This window comes from Anopheles bellator, chromosome 2 (assembly GCF_943735745.2).
Source record: "Anopheles bellator chromosome 2, idAnoBellAS_SP24_06.2, whole genome shotgun sequence".
Taxonomy (NCBI): Eukaryota; Metazoa; Arthropoda; class Insecta; order Diptera; family Culicidae; genus Anopheles; species Anopheles bellator.
Genome location: NC_071286.1, coordinates 17,012,821 through 17,028,358, shown reverse-complemented (window position 1 = coordinate 17,028,358; position 15,538 = coordinate 17,012,821). Strand labels below are relative to the sequence as shown.

Here is a 15,538-nt window from a genome sequence, read left to right as displayed (position 1 = left end):
AACGTTCGCGAAAGTGTTTAACTGAATTTATAAAAATTTACGAAAGTCTGCCATGTCTTTGGCTACTAAAAAACTAAAAATATAGTGATCGCAATAAAAAGGTGGAGGCATACGATGCCATTTAAAAGCCATTTCCTCGACACTGTAACCTCTTCGCACGTTCTTTTTTCGCTTTTTAACCGAAAAGCACAATGCTAAGGCAAACCAACACAGTGTTGCTTCCATGGCTGTTTCCAACATGTCCAACCGACAAACTGGCACTTGTTTGAAATTTGTTCACAAATTGATTCATTCGCTTGCTCCAGCTCATCGGTCACCATGCCGATCAGTTCGCGGTAGTCACACCGACTGATCTTAAAAATGCACCCCTTGTACTCCTCGGAAGTCCGCGTTAAGCCTTTCTTGTCGCCCTCCTCACTCGAAGCGAGCCTTATGTCGTATACAGTTTTGCCCCCCGCGGCCACCGTCTTGAACTTTCAGCAAATGTACGCCTCGAACTTCTGTTCCTTCATCCACTCGCTGATCAGCGTCGTGTCCTCGTTACATTACATTGCTGGAGAAGTAAGTCGTAATGCCGGTATCGCAAAGCCCAAGAGTTTTCACGCGTTCGGTAACGCATTCGCACGAAGATGGGCCCCTTGCTCCTTTTCCACGTGCGCCTGCCGCCTGCCGCCTGCCCACTGGCAGGCGCCTGCCCACTGTTGATGTTTTCGATGCCCGCGCCAGTGTTGATGTTTTCGATGAAAGAAGAAAAGCGCCAAAGCCGACTGACATAACACAACAACATAAGCAATCGTCGCTGCGAATGAAGCAAAGTTTTGTCGCGCGTTTTAATTGTTAAAATCTGTTATTCAGTCATTTCAGTAAAAGGATAGTATCACCGTTAAGTTTTCTTGTTGTGCCACACGAAGCGTAAACAAATTAATTTTACGCTAGTTTTCACATGAGGCCCCCATAACCCCCCCGATACAGTTTAAAGTTTAGGCTCGTTTTGAAGCTGATACTTTCGCAAACAAATGCTAACACTGTTTATTGTTCGTTTCATTCATTTGTGAGTTACAGGGGGTAAACCGCAGAAGTCACCAAAGAGAAAATTGGGTACATTTTACTGTTTCTCTTTGAAAAAGGCCAAAATTCAAGCTAGGCCGCTGAAATTTTGCATGGCCTTTGTGCTGCCGATACTCTAAAGCCCGGTCCAGACGCTACGATAATCGTTGCTCAGACACATCGTAGCGATGCATCGTAGCGTGTGGACCGGCCTTTAGCCTACCGAATTTGTGATAGGGCGCAGATACATAGAAAAGAAGGGTTGGACAAAATGATTTATTATCTTTATATTTTAGGCACATTTCGAGAACAGAACATAGCTGCATCAAACATGTTAATTTTGTAGGAGCCAATTTAATTTGTAATAGTTCAATTAGAAAAACTAATAGACCATTTTGTAAGTGTAAATGCGGCTGAGCTCTTATTTTAGGCTCTTTCACAATCTGTAAAAAATAATTAGTTCCTCCATTGTGCTGTCGAAGTGGGTGAAATCGGTGCTTCCGTTAAAAATATTGAACCAAGGTGCCATTAATCAGATTAAATTGCTTCAGCGACAGCATTTCTTTTTTGTCCAATAACTTAAGTCACTTGAATATGGAAGGTACCCGACGAAAAAAGAAAGTTGACCCTCCAACCCGCCTCAAGCCTCTTCTTCTTCATTTTTTCCAGCCATTGGAAGAACTTCCGCCCCTTAATGCTCGCACCCACTCAAGATGCCATTTAATTGCACGATGGAGTACGATGCACAAGCTTCGCGTTATCGTGATTTGCTCCCAGCTCGCTTCAAGCAGCTGCTTCAGATCGTTTTCGCTGGGATTTTGCGACCTGCCAGTCACGAGGGAGAGCTTCCTCGTTCCGTTTGCTCGGGCGTTTTATTTTCCTTTTCCATTTTTGTTGTTCCTAGGTGTTACTGTCGGCCGCAGAAAGTTCACCGCACGACAAAAACGCACACGTGCTTCTGCAAGTCTATTATCTCGATACCGTGTTGATAATTCTTATTAACCAAAGATAGCACGACTAATTGGAGGCTGCCACAAGCGGCACTCGAAATGTGCCACTAAAACGTAAATTAATTAAAAGTGGCATGAAGCCCATCATAATAAAGTTAAAGGGAAATGAATTGAAATAAAAATAATCGCGACAGGTTCGCGCTTTAAACTAAAATTAAATACGCTCTCACCTCTTGCGAAGATGTCTACAGAAGAGCCAGGAAAACGCATAACATTTATCAGACGGAATGGTATCCGTTGCATAACTGGACTTGGCTTCCTGCAGCGAGATGGTCATTAGGATGTTATCTCGCTACGACCACGTAGAACCATTGCAGGTCGCAACAACTCGGCGACCGATAGTTTATGCTTACTCTCCCATCTGCCCTCCGTCCCTTTGGGAGTAGGCCACCGTGGACTGGACAAGCTAAACGTGAACTGGGCGTAAAAAACCCCATTACGACACCGTTACGTTGCTACTGATCAACAGTTTTTGTCCATTGCCGGTAACTACCGCACGACAGCATTTAGTTGGGCATCGAATCTCGAGTCTGCTTTCGTTCGGGCGCTGTCGACCCAGCGCCAGGGATGCCACATTCGAAGGGCGACCGTAGCTGTAAATGAAGAAATTACGAGCATTGCATTGCGCGCATAAGGCACCGTCGTCATTGTTATAGTCTGCTCTTCCCAACCCAGAGCCCAGGACGGAAAGGTGTCTGGCCATCATCCCACGGCTGGTGCTCCGGTTGAACCGTAAGCCCTTCATGCCAATCTTCCTAGCCCTCGATTGTTGTCTGTCCCTTCCCGATCGGGGCGTTTATTATATGCACGATTGTGCTTGATAAAAACGTAATTTTAGTGAGAAAAACAAGATAATTTTTCGGGGCGGTGGAAGAGCTGACCTAATTATTTGTTACGAAATCGGAATGGAGCTTGATGAATGCGTGCTACAAAAACGTGATGTACGCGATGTTTTTTCGTGTCAATTAAATAAAGGCACGGCCGTAACCTAAATGACCCGAACGATCTTTCTCACCTCTAAACCGTTTCAGGAATCGCCTTCAGTCGAACTTGTTTTTTTTTTTAATGTGTGGCTGCGCAATCCATTGATCCGATTGTTCCGTTATTATGCCGACAAGCATAAGGAGCAAGCGACAGCCCCACAATACCCTGTTAAATTGGGTTTTACTGTATTGATTGTATGTAAACTGTGCCGATTGACGAACCCTTTGTAGCTCGAAATTTACTTTCACTACCGTTGCGAAGGTATCCACGGATTTGATGTCTTGTGCCGCTCGTAACGAATCCGCGTTCCGCTTGGTGCCCTGTGCTTGATCATAGGCAACTCAATAGAGGATCGGTAACGGAAGGACAACAAAAAAAAACCCGGAGCCTGTTTTTAACGGTGACAAATTTTTCGATTTTTTTTATTTTTTAAGTTTTTTTGTGTGTTACTCGGTTACGGTGTGTGTGCTTGTGTGTTGGGCAAACACGCATTATGCTACTGAAACGAATGAAACTAGATAAGGGAGAGATATTTACACGGAAAAGAAAAGGGTTACAATCTCTGATCACGTGCCCGTCCGTGCGCGGACGAAGGCTGGTGTAACTGTCCGCCAACCAACGGTTCTCTCGGGAGCCCGCGGAAAGTGCAGCGAAGAGGCCAAACGGTCGGCCCGCGGTGCTCTTCTATGATGGTGTTTCGGGGGTTCTCAGGGGGCCGACCGATCCGGCCTTCGCTTGTGGGTAGGGGAGCCTCCGGAGTCCTGTTGGTTTGGCGCACGGACGTGCTCCACCACACCCGCCCCGACAGCGGGAGGGCGGCCGGCGAGGGATCGCCCGCCGTTGCCGCCACCGCCACGGGCGAGGACCATTGTCCCAGTGGTCCAGTCGCCCCGGGACGGCTGTGGTTTCCTCGCTCAGTTGATGTTGCCGCCGCAGGATGGTGGTTGCGGCGTGTTTTTTCCATGTTCCTTGTGTTTTTTCTTCACGTGCATTTGCGTGTTTTTGTGTTGCGTGGTGGGGTGCGTTGCGTGGTCCGATTGGGTAGTTCGCAGATCGCTCGGTCCGTTCCGTCAGTGCGTCGGTACGCTGGTGGTGTCCGTTTCCCCTCCGCTTAGAAGGGAGCACCGTACGAGCCGGACGGGACCGAGGGGCGCGACGGGGCGCCGTAGGAACCGGACGGGGCACCGTACGAGCCGGACGGGACCGACGAGGATGAGGTCTGCAGGAACTGCGCCACCTGGATGGCTTGCTTCACGCCCTCGAGGTCGATGCCGACGACGCGGCTCGAGTGGCCACCGGACGGCACTCCGTACGAGGAGGACGGCGGTCCGTACGAATCGGACGGCGCACCGTAGCTACCGGACGGCGCCGACGGATATCCGCCACCTCCCGACGACGACGACGACGAACCTTGGCTTTCCTCGCGCAACAGAATCTGTCGGATCTCGTTCAGCAGCTGCGGATCGACGTTCAGGCCCTCGGAGGTCTGGACGCCGGGCGAAACCTGCTGGTATCCGCCGCCGCCACCACCCCCGCTGCTGTACGATCCGGAGCTGGAGAAGCTTCCGCCGCTTAGGGCGTAACCTCCGCCACCACCGCTCGAGTAGCCGCCGCCGCCGCCGCCACCACCGCTCGAGTAGCCACCGCCGCTCGAATAGCCGCCACCGCCACCACCACCACCGTGGCTATAGCCGCCACCACCGCCCCCTCCGTGGCCACCGGATGGCCGGTAGTTGTATCCGGAGGGCGGCTCGGCGACGGCAATGGCTGCCAGAGCGAACGCCAAAATCTGTTGGGAAGGAACGGAAGCAACGGATTCAGTGTTTGATTCAGTGTCCCTGTATCCCTCGGTTCCGCGTGGTTCCGCGTGGTTCGATTTGCTTTCGTTTCGCCAGCCTCTACCGAGAATCATAACCCTAACGACCAGAGTCTAGTACTCAAGTGGACGTTCTATACGGTTCCGATTACAAATCAATCAAATCAACACTATCGAATCACCGATCTGACGCGCTTCGAGAAGCAGCAAACACCGACACAGGAACCACACCGGAACCACACTAGGGAAGCACACCGGGCTGCACAGGTCGCTACTTACCACCGCAAAGCTGTTCATTGTGCTTAAGATAGAGAGAGGGGAAAAAACACGGGGGACTAAAATTTAGATGTTTACTGAGGCGAGTGTTGTGACCGAGTGTGGCTTCGACGGGCCCAAATTGCCGTCTTTATACCCGAACAGCCCGGGTGGGATTTGGTACCCCTTTTTTTTCGATGCGCCCCGCGCGTTATTTCATCCCCTTTCGGTGCGCGGATTCACTTTCATCGTGTTCCCAGTGGCCGGACCGGCCGCCAGGCCTTGTTGAGGCCTCTCCCAAACGGCGCCACTCAGATGCCTTCCCGCTTACGCATCTCTCTCTCGCGCTCTCTCTCTCAGGGTCCCGTGGCTTAATCTTGTCAGATTTTTTGTTATTATTTTGCACCGCTAAGGCAGGCCAGTTCGTCCAGCGAAGTTTCGGACGGTGCTTTTTGTAGAAGATAGCTTCATGAGCTGCTCCAGTGTGCTCTCTCTCTCTCTCTCTCTCTCTCTCTCTCTCTCTCTTTCTCTCTCTCTCTCTCTCTTTTTAGGGTTCACCCCGCTACACAGCTTCGGAGGCACGGCATGCCGGTGGCAGATCCCTCCACCGGCGGTGGTTCTGTTCATTCAACTCGCCCCCGTGCCCTTGGCAAGGACCGTGGGACCATCAACGGCACGATCGTGGGTTCGGAGGGCCCCCCCTTCCGTGGCCGATCGATCGAACGAGATGCACCTCGGAGAGTGATCGGAGGGCCCGGGAAGAGCATCTTTCTTTTGGCGAGTCCCGGGCCAGGCACGCAAAGATGCAATTGTGGCGCACAGTCTCCCGACAGTCGGCCCTTCACCCGCATGCCCGAGTGAAAGACGGTCGAGACAGATGAGCCGCACGCCACTGAAGATGCAACCAATTATTGCGTGCCTACGGTGCCCTCCAGAGAAAAGTGAATGTTGTCGACGTCAACGTCGACGTGCTGTGAGAAGGTGGTTTGTTTTTCTTTTCCTACCCCCCGAGCATGGGGACAAGAGGTTTCGGATAGCAGCGCAGGTCCGGAACGCACGATGGCGGACGGAAGATTTTCGGAAGGGATTCGCACAAACGCCATCTTCGGTGTGGTGGGGAGATCTTCGATCTTGAAGGTCCAATACGGCGGGAGCATCATACGGCCGTTTGTGAGGTTAGTTCTCGGTTGGTTTGGGTTAACGGTGACAAATTTTCTATTTATTTTTTCGATTTTTTTCTGCTGCATTCATTTTCGTGTTCTGTTTTACGCTCTGCTCTCTCTCGTTTCCGCTCATCATTTCGGCCAGGCAGTTCGCGGGTACGTCGGGTCATTCTAGCGGGGAGCTCCATACGAGGAGCTGGGGTTCTGGGGCGGCTGATCACCCTGCCAGTACTCGGCCAGCGGGATGCTTTGGACAGGCTGCTCCAGCACCAGCCCGATGACGCGTTCCGCGCCCCCCCGGGGTGGACCATAGGACGAGCTCGGACCACCGGATCCCCCGTTCCCGTTCTGGCCGGCACTCTGCTCGTGTTCCAGTAGAACCATTTTGACCTGCTCCAAGAGCTGCTGGTCAACCATCAGGCCCTCGGACGTTTGTGGGCCGACCGGTTTCTGCAGCGTCACACCACCGCCACCGCCGAAACCACCACCGCCTCCGTTGAAACCACCACCGCCTCCATTGAAACCACCACCGCCGTAGCCACCACCTCCGTTTCCGTTTCCGCCTTGATGGGGAGGTAGTTCCGCTAGGGCCGTAGCGACCAGCGCCACACACTGAGAAGCACACACGCGAACATGAGCACGGAAACGAAAAAGAACACCAAATGGCACCGGTTAGATTTCTCAGGAACAACATAGCGGTGCCCCCGGGCACTCTTCAACTGCACCACACTTGCATCACTTGTGGTTCTACTCCGCCGCAGAACTCCTGGGACTGCGGCCCCCTCCGGGGATCCGGAAACACTTACCAGCACTGCTACTCCGAATACTCGCATCTTCTGTTCGCGCTGCGCGGCTGCCAAAGCTCTTCCTCACAATCGAACGCCACTCGGTAGAATGTGCCATCCGGACGATTGTTCCTACCGCTTTATAGTCTAGTAGTGTCCTTGAACGTATACTGCGGCGGCCCACGGACCACAAAGATCTCATTGCCAGATTTGTCCTCCGGCTGGTCGCCGCCAGATGCGCGCGGCACGGTGGCACGTCCGAACCCTCAGTAGACCGGGCAAACCGAGGGACACCGGTGGCCGGCGGGTAGCTAATTGGTGGTGGTGGTGGTGTCGGTGGTGTTCCTGCTGCACCAAGAATGCGCACTTCGACTGGGCCATAATTTTCCTATCTTAACGAGGCAGCCAGCATGCTTTTTGGGAGGGGGGCTGGCTTTTATGTCTATGCTGCGCGAGAGAAGAAACAAGGCCCCAGCACGTCGCTCGGCAGATGAGCCGGCGGTTACCGCGGTCCATAAATGGCCGAATCGTAATCGTGCGCGAGCCGGCACTAAATAGCCGGTTGGCGAATTAATTTGGCCACTGATTGTTTTTCGCCGTTCAACGATCTAACCCCGTTTCCCGGTGAACGCACGCGCGTGCCCGTGGCTTTCTCACGTCGGACCGTCGAACCCCCTCAACGTGACAGCGGTGGGATGGAGTGCCCGTGATTTTGGGCTACCGTGCCACCGGTCGTCTTGCAACAGGTTGCGGCCGATTGTCGACTGACGTGCGTTTTACCTTTCATCGTACAGGTTTTCCTCCAAATAACCGTCAAATTAGCGAGGACTGCGGCCGAGGACACGGCCTGCACCGACCGTCGCTCTGATGATGCTGTCTGGGCAGCGAGAAGATGAAAAAAAAAACCGACCGTGGTGCCGTGACGGGATCTCTCATAAAATCCACACAAATCACGACGCACCGCGGCTGTCTAATGAAACATGTCAGGCTGCTTCTGGGCGGCCATAGATCAACCATCCATCGGCTCGCGCGCTTCGCGAAGATTTCGCGGACCGCTTCGGCCGTCGGTCCGACGGGCTATCGAATTTTACTGGCGAACGTAAACGTCGTGTTGACCTCCGGTGTCGGGTCAGGGGTCGCCTTGCGATGCGCGATGCCGATGTTTGCGGCACCCGGCCGCTAGGTAATTATATTCTCCATCTGTCTCTTGCACACAGCATGCGTCCATTTGGCACACGGAGCGAAGGCCGGGACACAGACTTTGATAGCTTTTCTCCTTACCGACTCTCGGGTCGTTAGGACTCCATCGCATCCACGGAATGCTTGCCCTCTCGATGTTAATCTATGCTCAAAACAGACAACATGAAGGCGTTCCCCCCCTAATCCGGCCGGTGGACGTATTGTATAGCCGATAGTTTCAGCCTCTTGCCAAAACTGCACACCACTCCGTGAGTTCCGCTTCCGGCGGTGGCTCCCGGTAGCGGCGCATGTCTAGAAAGCGTCGAAACCACCCCAAAACGCCCCAAAAACCACGGGTTTCACTCCTTCAGGCGGGTTGGAGTTGTTACGATTGTTTGTTTTCTCTGGCCCTCTCTCGCGAGGGCACATGCCCGTAACGCCTTACGCTTACCTGCCCGACAATGCGCAACAACATCAACGGTACGCACACATGCGCGCGCAAGGCGTTTATCTCCATCTCGGTTACCATGGCAATAGAAGACCCATCCCTCCCGAATGCATGCATGGCCGGCCGCGATTGAAGCGCTGTCCTGATTCAGTCGGTTTTATTGACAGCACAATCAAGAAGGCCGACTGTCAACGTGAAAGACGTGATGTGTTCATCAATTTGGGGAATGAGAAAAAAACGTCCAACCACTTGTGCCCCATAGGTCCACGAATTCCCCCAAATGACGGCCGGCTAGCCGCGTGCCTCGAAGGAGATTGTACAAACAGTACTCTCAGGAGTTATCTTCAACTTTAATTGGGGGTCTTGTACTAATTTTATCACACCCTTTCCAACGAAAGGTACAACGCTACAGGCAGCAATGTCTAGTGAAGGACGCAGCAGTAGTGGATTAACGTTACCGTGTTTTTAAATTGAGCGTTTACTTAATCGTTTAGGAAGGCAAAAAATATTAATTCAACATCAAGGCAACATCCGAACCGTCCAAGATGGAAAAGGTTCAATCGACAACCACTGTTTTTTGGGATGCAGCCATAGCACTTCGTGGTGTCCGGAAGTGAAGAAACGGAAAGAAGTGTTGCCACCGGGCGGTCGTTTATGTGTTTTGGCACGAGTGTTGTAGGTATACGTTTAATGAGGATTCGGACGCGTACAACTCGTGTAATGATCGTACCGATCGGTTTCGTCGTTGGCCTCAGTAAACCTCACCTTTTCCGCTACGATCCGTGGGCCGACCAGCGGGCTGCACCGTGATCTTGACGAGACTAAGAGCGGGGGGTATAATGATTTTCCGATTGATAGATTGAGTCTGAGGTCACGGAGTGCGGCTGCCAGAAACCATTAGCCATTCGGTATGTGTGACCAGCTGTGCGCCCGACCGATACCGAGCGATTCGCGTCCAAGTGTTACTTTGAGGCGCTCAGACTACTTGCCAAGTTGTGCACAATCGGTCCCCAAAAATGGAGTGCACTATACTGATTGAATGAAATGTTGATTTCAAAGCTAGAAAACCTGAGCCAAGATAGCGACATAATTTGGGGCGAACGAAACCATTTGGTGCCGCAGGTTCGTCGCTTGCCGTTGCGCTCAAGTCTTTTGATTCCTTTTCCACAGCAATCGGCGTGGTGTCTTTGAACGAGCAGAGCGATCGTTCGTACTTGAAGAGACTCATCGGTATGGTGAAAACAGTCGCCGAAGACGCTTTCCGCGTAGGTATGCCGTTAATGCTCGATGCGCTTCACGCTTGCATATTTAATTATGTTGTTGTTATGCGATGTTGTTTCAGGTTTCTGGTGATTTACGTAAAACTATAGCTGGAGCTGTTTCGAGCTCAGTTGCAAGTTCGTAAATATTCTAAACAAAAGAAATACAACGCCTGAGCTCCGAAACCATGCATAGCAAAAGATCGTGTGAAAGGTAATGATGCATTCGTTGGTACTTATAGCACACGCAAACAAACTTCAAGTCACATGCAATTAGCTCATCATTTTAACTAATAAGTAAACAATATCTCAGCCAAGGCCTTGAAATTATTGATCTCTTGCTGCGTCGTTCAGTCCGCAATGAAATCTACCCTAAGAGGTGACTGCCACTCACGACTCACCACCGTACAACGTCCATTACACGGCTACCCTTGGGCCGTGTTTTGAATACAAAGTTGCTCACTTAAATTAAACGCACCAGCAAAATGGCTAGAGGAAACCCAAAACCCAGAGGGAGAGCGGGGTCCATGAAGCACTTCCACATCCTCGGTCGGACACCGTCGGCGGATTTTGGAAGGCAAGCATCTTCTGAAAGTTGCTAGCCTAGCTCAATGCCCGGAGGGGGGGCAGAGAGCCAATTGGCCCTAGCAGAAGCAGGAGGACAGTTATCCAACTGCACGCCGCAAAGGAACAGGAAGCGCCGTTCGCCGTCGGTCGCAGTGGGAGCGAACGCCATCACCGGTAAAGTGCAGCACGTTCGCCAGATAAAACGGGTTGAAGAGTCGTGAAGCTTCCTGGACCGTGGGCGACACTGTGTCTTGTTCGTGTGCCCGGCTAATGCCATCATTCCTGCCCGGTCATCGGTTTGATCGGGGTACGATTCTTAGGTTTCGTAACAGACAGCCGATGGATTGCACATTTAGCAGTCCGGCAGCGATGGCACTCCTGGCGTGAGATGGCCACCGCTGCAAGACGCAAACGACCCGCTTGGGTTGGTTGATAAATTTGCATTCACGTACGGCAAGCACCAGCCATAGTGTGTCAGCAGGTTTGGTACCTTCGCCACCGAACGTCACGCAACGTGTTTGAAGCCGGCGACTATTGTTCCACCTTTTGTCGCTGCCGGTGGCCAGTTTGGTTTTATTTGTGAACGAATGTAGTTCACCCATTGGCGGGGCATGACACTGCCTGTAATAAATGGTATCCACGGGCCGATTCCCTGGCCACGGTATGCCTATCAGGTACGAAATCGCTTCGCTAAATCGGTGGCCCCATCGGATGGCCCACCTAACATGCAGATACGCGTCGCGGTGGCAGGCGTGAGAATTGAGCCAACTTTCCACTCCGACCGGAGGCACCCCAGGCAGCAAGGTTGGGCAACACAGCCCTGTTTGGTGTGGTTTTCTGGAAAATTAATTTTCTCCCATCACCTTTTTGGGGCGGTGGGGCCCTGTGAGCCAACTTTCCGGCCAACAGCAAACATTGCTGATGTTCACGATAATCTTCTCCGGTGCGTATTTACGTACTGTGTGATGGGCAGAAAGTGGAACGATCTGATGGTGGTGATGAAAACCGTAAGACACACGCCCAATCGCGGGACCAACAGCGGGAAATATTACTCGATAGCAGGTGAGAAGATTCTAATCAGAATTTGCATTACCCCTTGTTGGCTGTTATCAAGAGACGCAGTTTGTCTTAACAAAAGCGAATGGTCCCAAAATGAGGCTCGTTCGGTTTAATGTTACGATCAATGGACGAATGTTTCGTCAGCGATAGTGACGTAACTGTTAGGGTGAACGTGAACAAACTTCCAAATTTATGTTGCTCACTGGCCAAAAACACATATTTTGCACTACGGACAACACATCTAAAATTGATTTAAATTGCGGGTTTTGATGGAAGCGACCGATCGTTCGGTAACCGATCATCGTTAATCTTCATCGGCACACTCATGAAGTGGTGATGCTGATCGAACTATTGGAAAGGTTATTGCATTCGAAGATCGGGTGGGGTCCATAAACTACTGATTCGGTGTGATGGTAATGAAATAGAGGCAGCTTTAGGTGCTTTTTTGGCAATTTTCTTGCTTGATTAATTTATCCGTCTCTTTCGAAGACGTTCCACGATAAGCTCCCCGCGAAAGCCCGTTGATGTCTTCGACTCTGGTCTCGGTGTGGGTCGAGCGGCGAAGATGCTCGACCCCTGCTGCGGGCTGAAGTTTTGCACTCGTCCCCAAAATTGCCCTCTCAGTGCGAACCTACGGCTCGAAGATTCGCTCGATAGCGGATTGTCCACGAGTGTCCACGCATCCTCGTTTGAAAGCCCGCGCACAGCAACAAACGACCTTGACCGACATATCCTTCAACAGGGCCGGTGACAGGGAAGCCACCACCATTTATGATGCCCGCGCACCGCACGGGCAGGTTGGTATTATGTTGGGAAATGAGGTCCATAGTCGCGATCCCTCGTCACTTGGCCGGCCTGAAGTGGCTCGTGGCGTTGTGTGCCGTGCGTCCACCTCTCGGCTGAGCCGATTTTGAGAGCAGGTAAACAGGCCGCCTTTAACCACATTAAGTGACACGGATCATTAGACGTGCTCGGGCTGGAGATCCACCGATGATTGATGACGGCAGCGAAGCGTTGCGCGAAAGCTGCCTCCCCCAAGAGGCTCTCATTAGACAAACATCTTCGGTCCCGGGCAGACCGAAAGGCGAACTTTCACAACGTTTTATCGTGGCAACGTACTGCCGCGGCGGTCTGAAGCCGATGATCCCTGAAACCGATGACTGGATGATGATGCTACTGGCGTCGAGCATTCTTCTGAGCGTCGAGACTGACCGTCGCGCATCCTTCTATCACCCCGGCCGATCGGTTATGCAAACCCGGCTCCTCTCTCGTCGTCGGCCGCGGTCAGCACAAGCGCTTCTTCTTCACGCTCGAGACCCTTCTTTGGCCGCGAGACTCGCACGATGCAGTCGCTGGGAGAGTGCAGGGATCCGGCCTTATGCAACCGGTTCGATGGTGACCGCGGTGTGGGGATGGATTTTTTGTGTCTAGATTCTACCAACAAATTGGCACTGGCCGATGTGACGGCGGTGGCAGAAAATCATCAATCTATGCGATAAGCTACGATTTTACGACCGCACCGTGTGTTGTACGGGTGACGCACTAACAACCCGGGATGGGATGCAAACCATGGTAAAATAATCAATCAGCAACGTAACCCACCGTTTAGTGTGTGGTGGGTTGTGAAACGAATGGCAACACAAAATTGCGCACACATGCCGCAAACGAGTGCCGGCCGAGGGTATCATTGGCACTGGGGAGTCCTCTTCTCAACGAACCATTCGGAAAGATCATAAAAAATACTATCACTTTCGGTTGGTTCAGCTCCCGGAATGAACCGTGACACGCCGGAGCACCTCCAGCACTGCCCTCCAACGGCTGATCCCCGGATTGCATCTCTTTATTTCTCTTTCACCCAAACGCGGCGTCGACTTCTGGGGAAGTGCCGTTTGGGAACGAATTTGTGAATCACCTTTTTTTTTTGGCGTTCGGGTCTCAAGGAATTGGTGGGGCTAGTTTTGCACCCGGCCAGATCGGCGATCTATGCCCGTTGGCATATTATGTAACGTGGCACGGTTTAAGTGCAGCCCTCAATATGCTCTCGGCCCGAACGCTTCACTCATCTCATCGCCGCCGCTCATCATTACGATTAACGTCGTGATGTGCCCCTCCAAACGCAGACGCCACCGATAGAGAGAGAGAGAGAGACCGATCTGGGCTCCGAAGGTTTCCTGCTAAAATAAAAGACCCAGCTTCTCACCTCAGCATTTCTCGCCCCATTTGTGCTTATTAACGGACATGAAAAAACACGCCTTCCGTACGAGGCGAGCGCTCCCGACGAGGCAGTTGGAACCGGAGTGGAACCCCGGCGGTCCCGGCTCATTTGCGGACACCGTTAGTGCAGCAACCGTTAGTGGTCAGAGGTTATGGTGGTGCAATTGTTTCACCAGATTGCGGTTTCCCACTGCCCGATCCGTGGGACTGACCGGCACCGCTCATTACGGGAACCGTGCTGTGCTGTGTTTGTTTTCCCCAGAAAGAGAAAACTGCACCACGAAATCGGGGAAAACTAGGTAATTGGACTCTGGGCTGGGCTGGGCTGGGCTGGGCGGCCCTCGGCCGGATGCACGGATCGCTACCCAGATGCGGCCGAACCCTCAATCAGCCGGGAGTCGAGCCTGCGTTCCTCCGCATTTTATGCACCGCTTTATCTGTTATCCAAGAGGCAAGTCCCTGACACTGTCACCGAGCCCAGTAGGTCCAACTTTTTTTTTGTGTGGCCAAACAAAAGGGGCGCATTTTGAGCCAGCAGGGCGAAAGTTGGTTATGTGAAAACATCCGTTTCGAGTTGAATAAAATTTTGCCGGAATTTCACTGGAATTTCGCCAGCTTTTTTGCACCAACCCAAAAGCGATCCTCCTGGGCGAACGTAAAATCGAGATGTTAATGATATCGCCAGACGATGCACAAGATTAAAATGTGAATGCGCTTTCTTCAAATGTTTATAGCCAGAGCGGGCGGCACGTGGCGCGTTATGGGTCCCCGAGAAAGTTGCCCGGCCCGGCAAGTAATCGAGCGGCGGCAGAGGCGCAGGTGTATCCACACGGTAACCTTCGAACCTTTATCCTCGTCAGCGGCCAGCAAGCCGCCGGATTGGTCCGCCTGAGCCGTACGGTTTTGCTCATCCACCGGTGAGCGGTGCAGCATCAGAGCTCGCCAGAGGCGGGTAGGCCAATGTGAATGTGAAAGGAGTCAGCAAGCGGGCAAGCAAGCAAAAAAGGAGAAGAGGAAAAAGAAAAACAGAATTCAAACATCAAATGACGATGCTGATGACGATCGCGGTGGTAATGTTGGGTTTTGGGCAGTCTGTGATGATGCAATCCGGGACCCCGCATCGTCGTCGGGCGCCACGCGCGGTAAGCGGCTCATAAAACGGCTCAACGATTTTCCCGTTTCGCAATGACACAGACACACAGACACGCACGGCCCAAGATGCAACCTTCGTCGTCGCGTGGAACCTCTGGAAGAGGCCTTGTCCTATTACGCTTTAGGTCCGTTCGCCGAGTAAGCGTCCGGTTAACCGAACGCATCCTTCTCAGCCATGGGATGGGATGATTATTTACGATTGCATCACGCGACTTCTTCATGGAGTGTCCACCCATCCAGAGAGCGCCGTTAACTGGCCCTGCTACGCAGCACAAATAATTGTGGCCACTGCCGATGGCCGATGGAACGTTTGTCTTCGCTGGTGGTTTATTTTTGGAAACCAAATCTTCAAACCACGTGTTGAGTGCGAAAAGCGACCGCACCGAGACAAGGTCTTCTCTGACCACCTCCGAAGTGGCCTGCTCAACGGAGCGTGTGCGCGCGCTATGCAATTTCACACCCTTCACGCGCCCATCGGATCGGAAACGGCGGCGGTACGGGCCGTGTGGAACGATCCAGTTTTGGCATAGGTCAGGGGAACAAAACCTCCATGCCGCGCCGTTCGCCAAAGAGTAAAAACAATGGCGACCCCACCGATCG

At 52.4% G+C, this 15,538-nt stretch overlaps 2 protein-coding genes across 3 annotated transcripts; both read right to left on the bottom strand.

The window, feature by feature from the left end:
* Positions 1 to 3,598: 3,598 nt before the first annotated feature.
* On the bottom strand, positions 3,599 to 5,225 carry LOC131209231 (loricrin-like). Of its 2 annotated transcripts, XM_058202245.1 has the most exons (3): positions 5,137 to 5,154; positions 4,769 to 4,830; positions 3,599 to 4,726 (listed from the first exon to the last, which is right to left on the bottom strand). In XM_058202245.1, the coding sequence occupies exons 1-3, from the start codon at positions 5,152 to 5,154 to the stop codon at positions 4,153 to 4,155; spliced, it is 654 nt and encodes a 217-aa protein (XP_058058228.1). In that variant the 3' UTR covers positions 3,599 to 4,152. The 2 variants fall into 2 exon arrangements, with proteins under 2 accessions (XP_058058228.1, XP_058058227.1); XM_058202244.1 differs by having other exon boundaries at positions 3,599 to 4,830; positions 5,137 to 5,225.
* A 1,092-nt stretch (positions 5,226 to 6,317) lies between these two features.
* LOC131209232 (uncharacterized) lies at positions 6,318 to 7,167 on the bottom strand. Its single transcript, XM_058202246.1, has 2 exons — positions 7,082 to 7,167; positions 6,318 to 6,887 (listed from the first exon to the last, which is right to left on the bottom strand). The coding sequence occupies exons 1-2, from the start codon at positions 7,106 to 7,108 to the stop codon at positions 6,447 to 6,449; spliced, it is 468 nt and encodes a 155-aa protein (XP_058058229.1). The 5' UTR covers positions 7,109 to 7,167; the 3' UTR covers positions 6,318 to 6,446.
* Between the last annotated feature and the right edge of the window lie 8,371 nt (positions 7,168 to 15,538).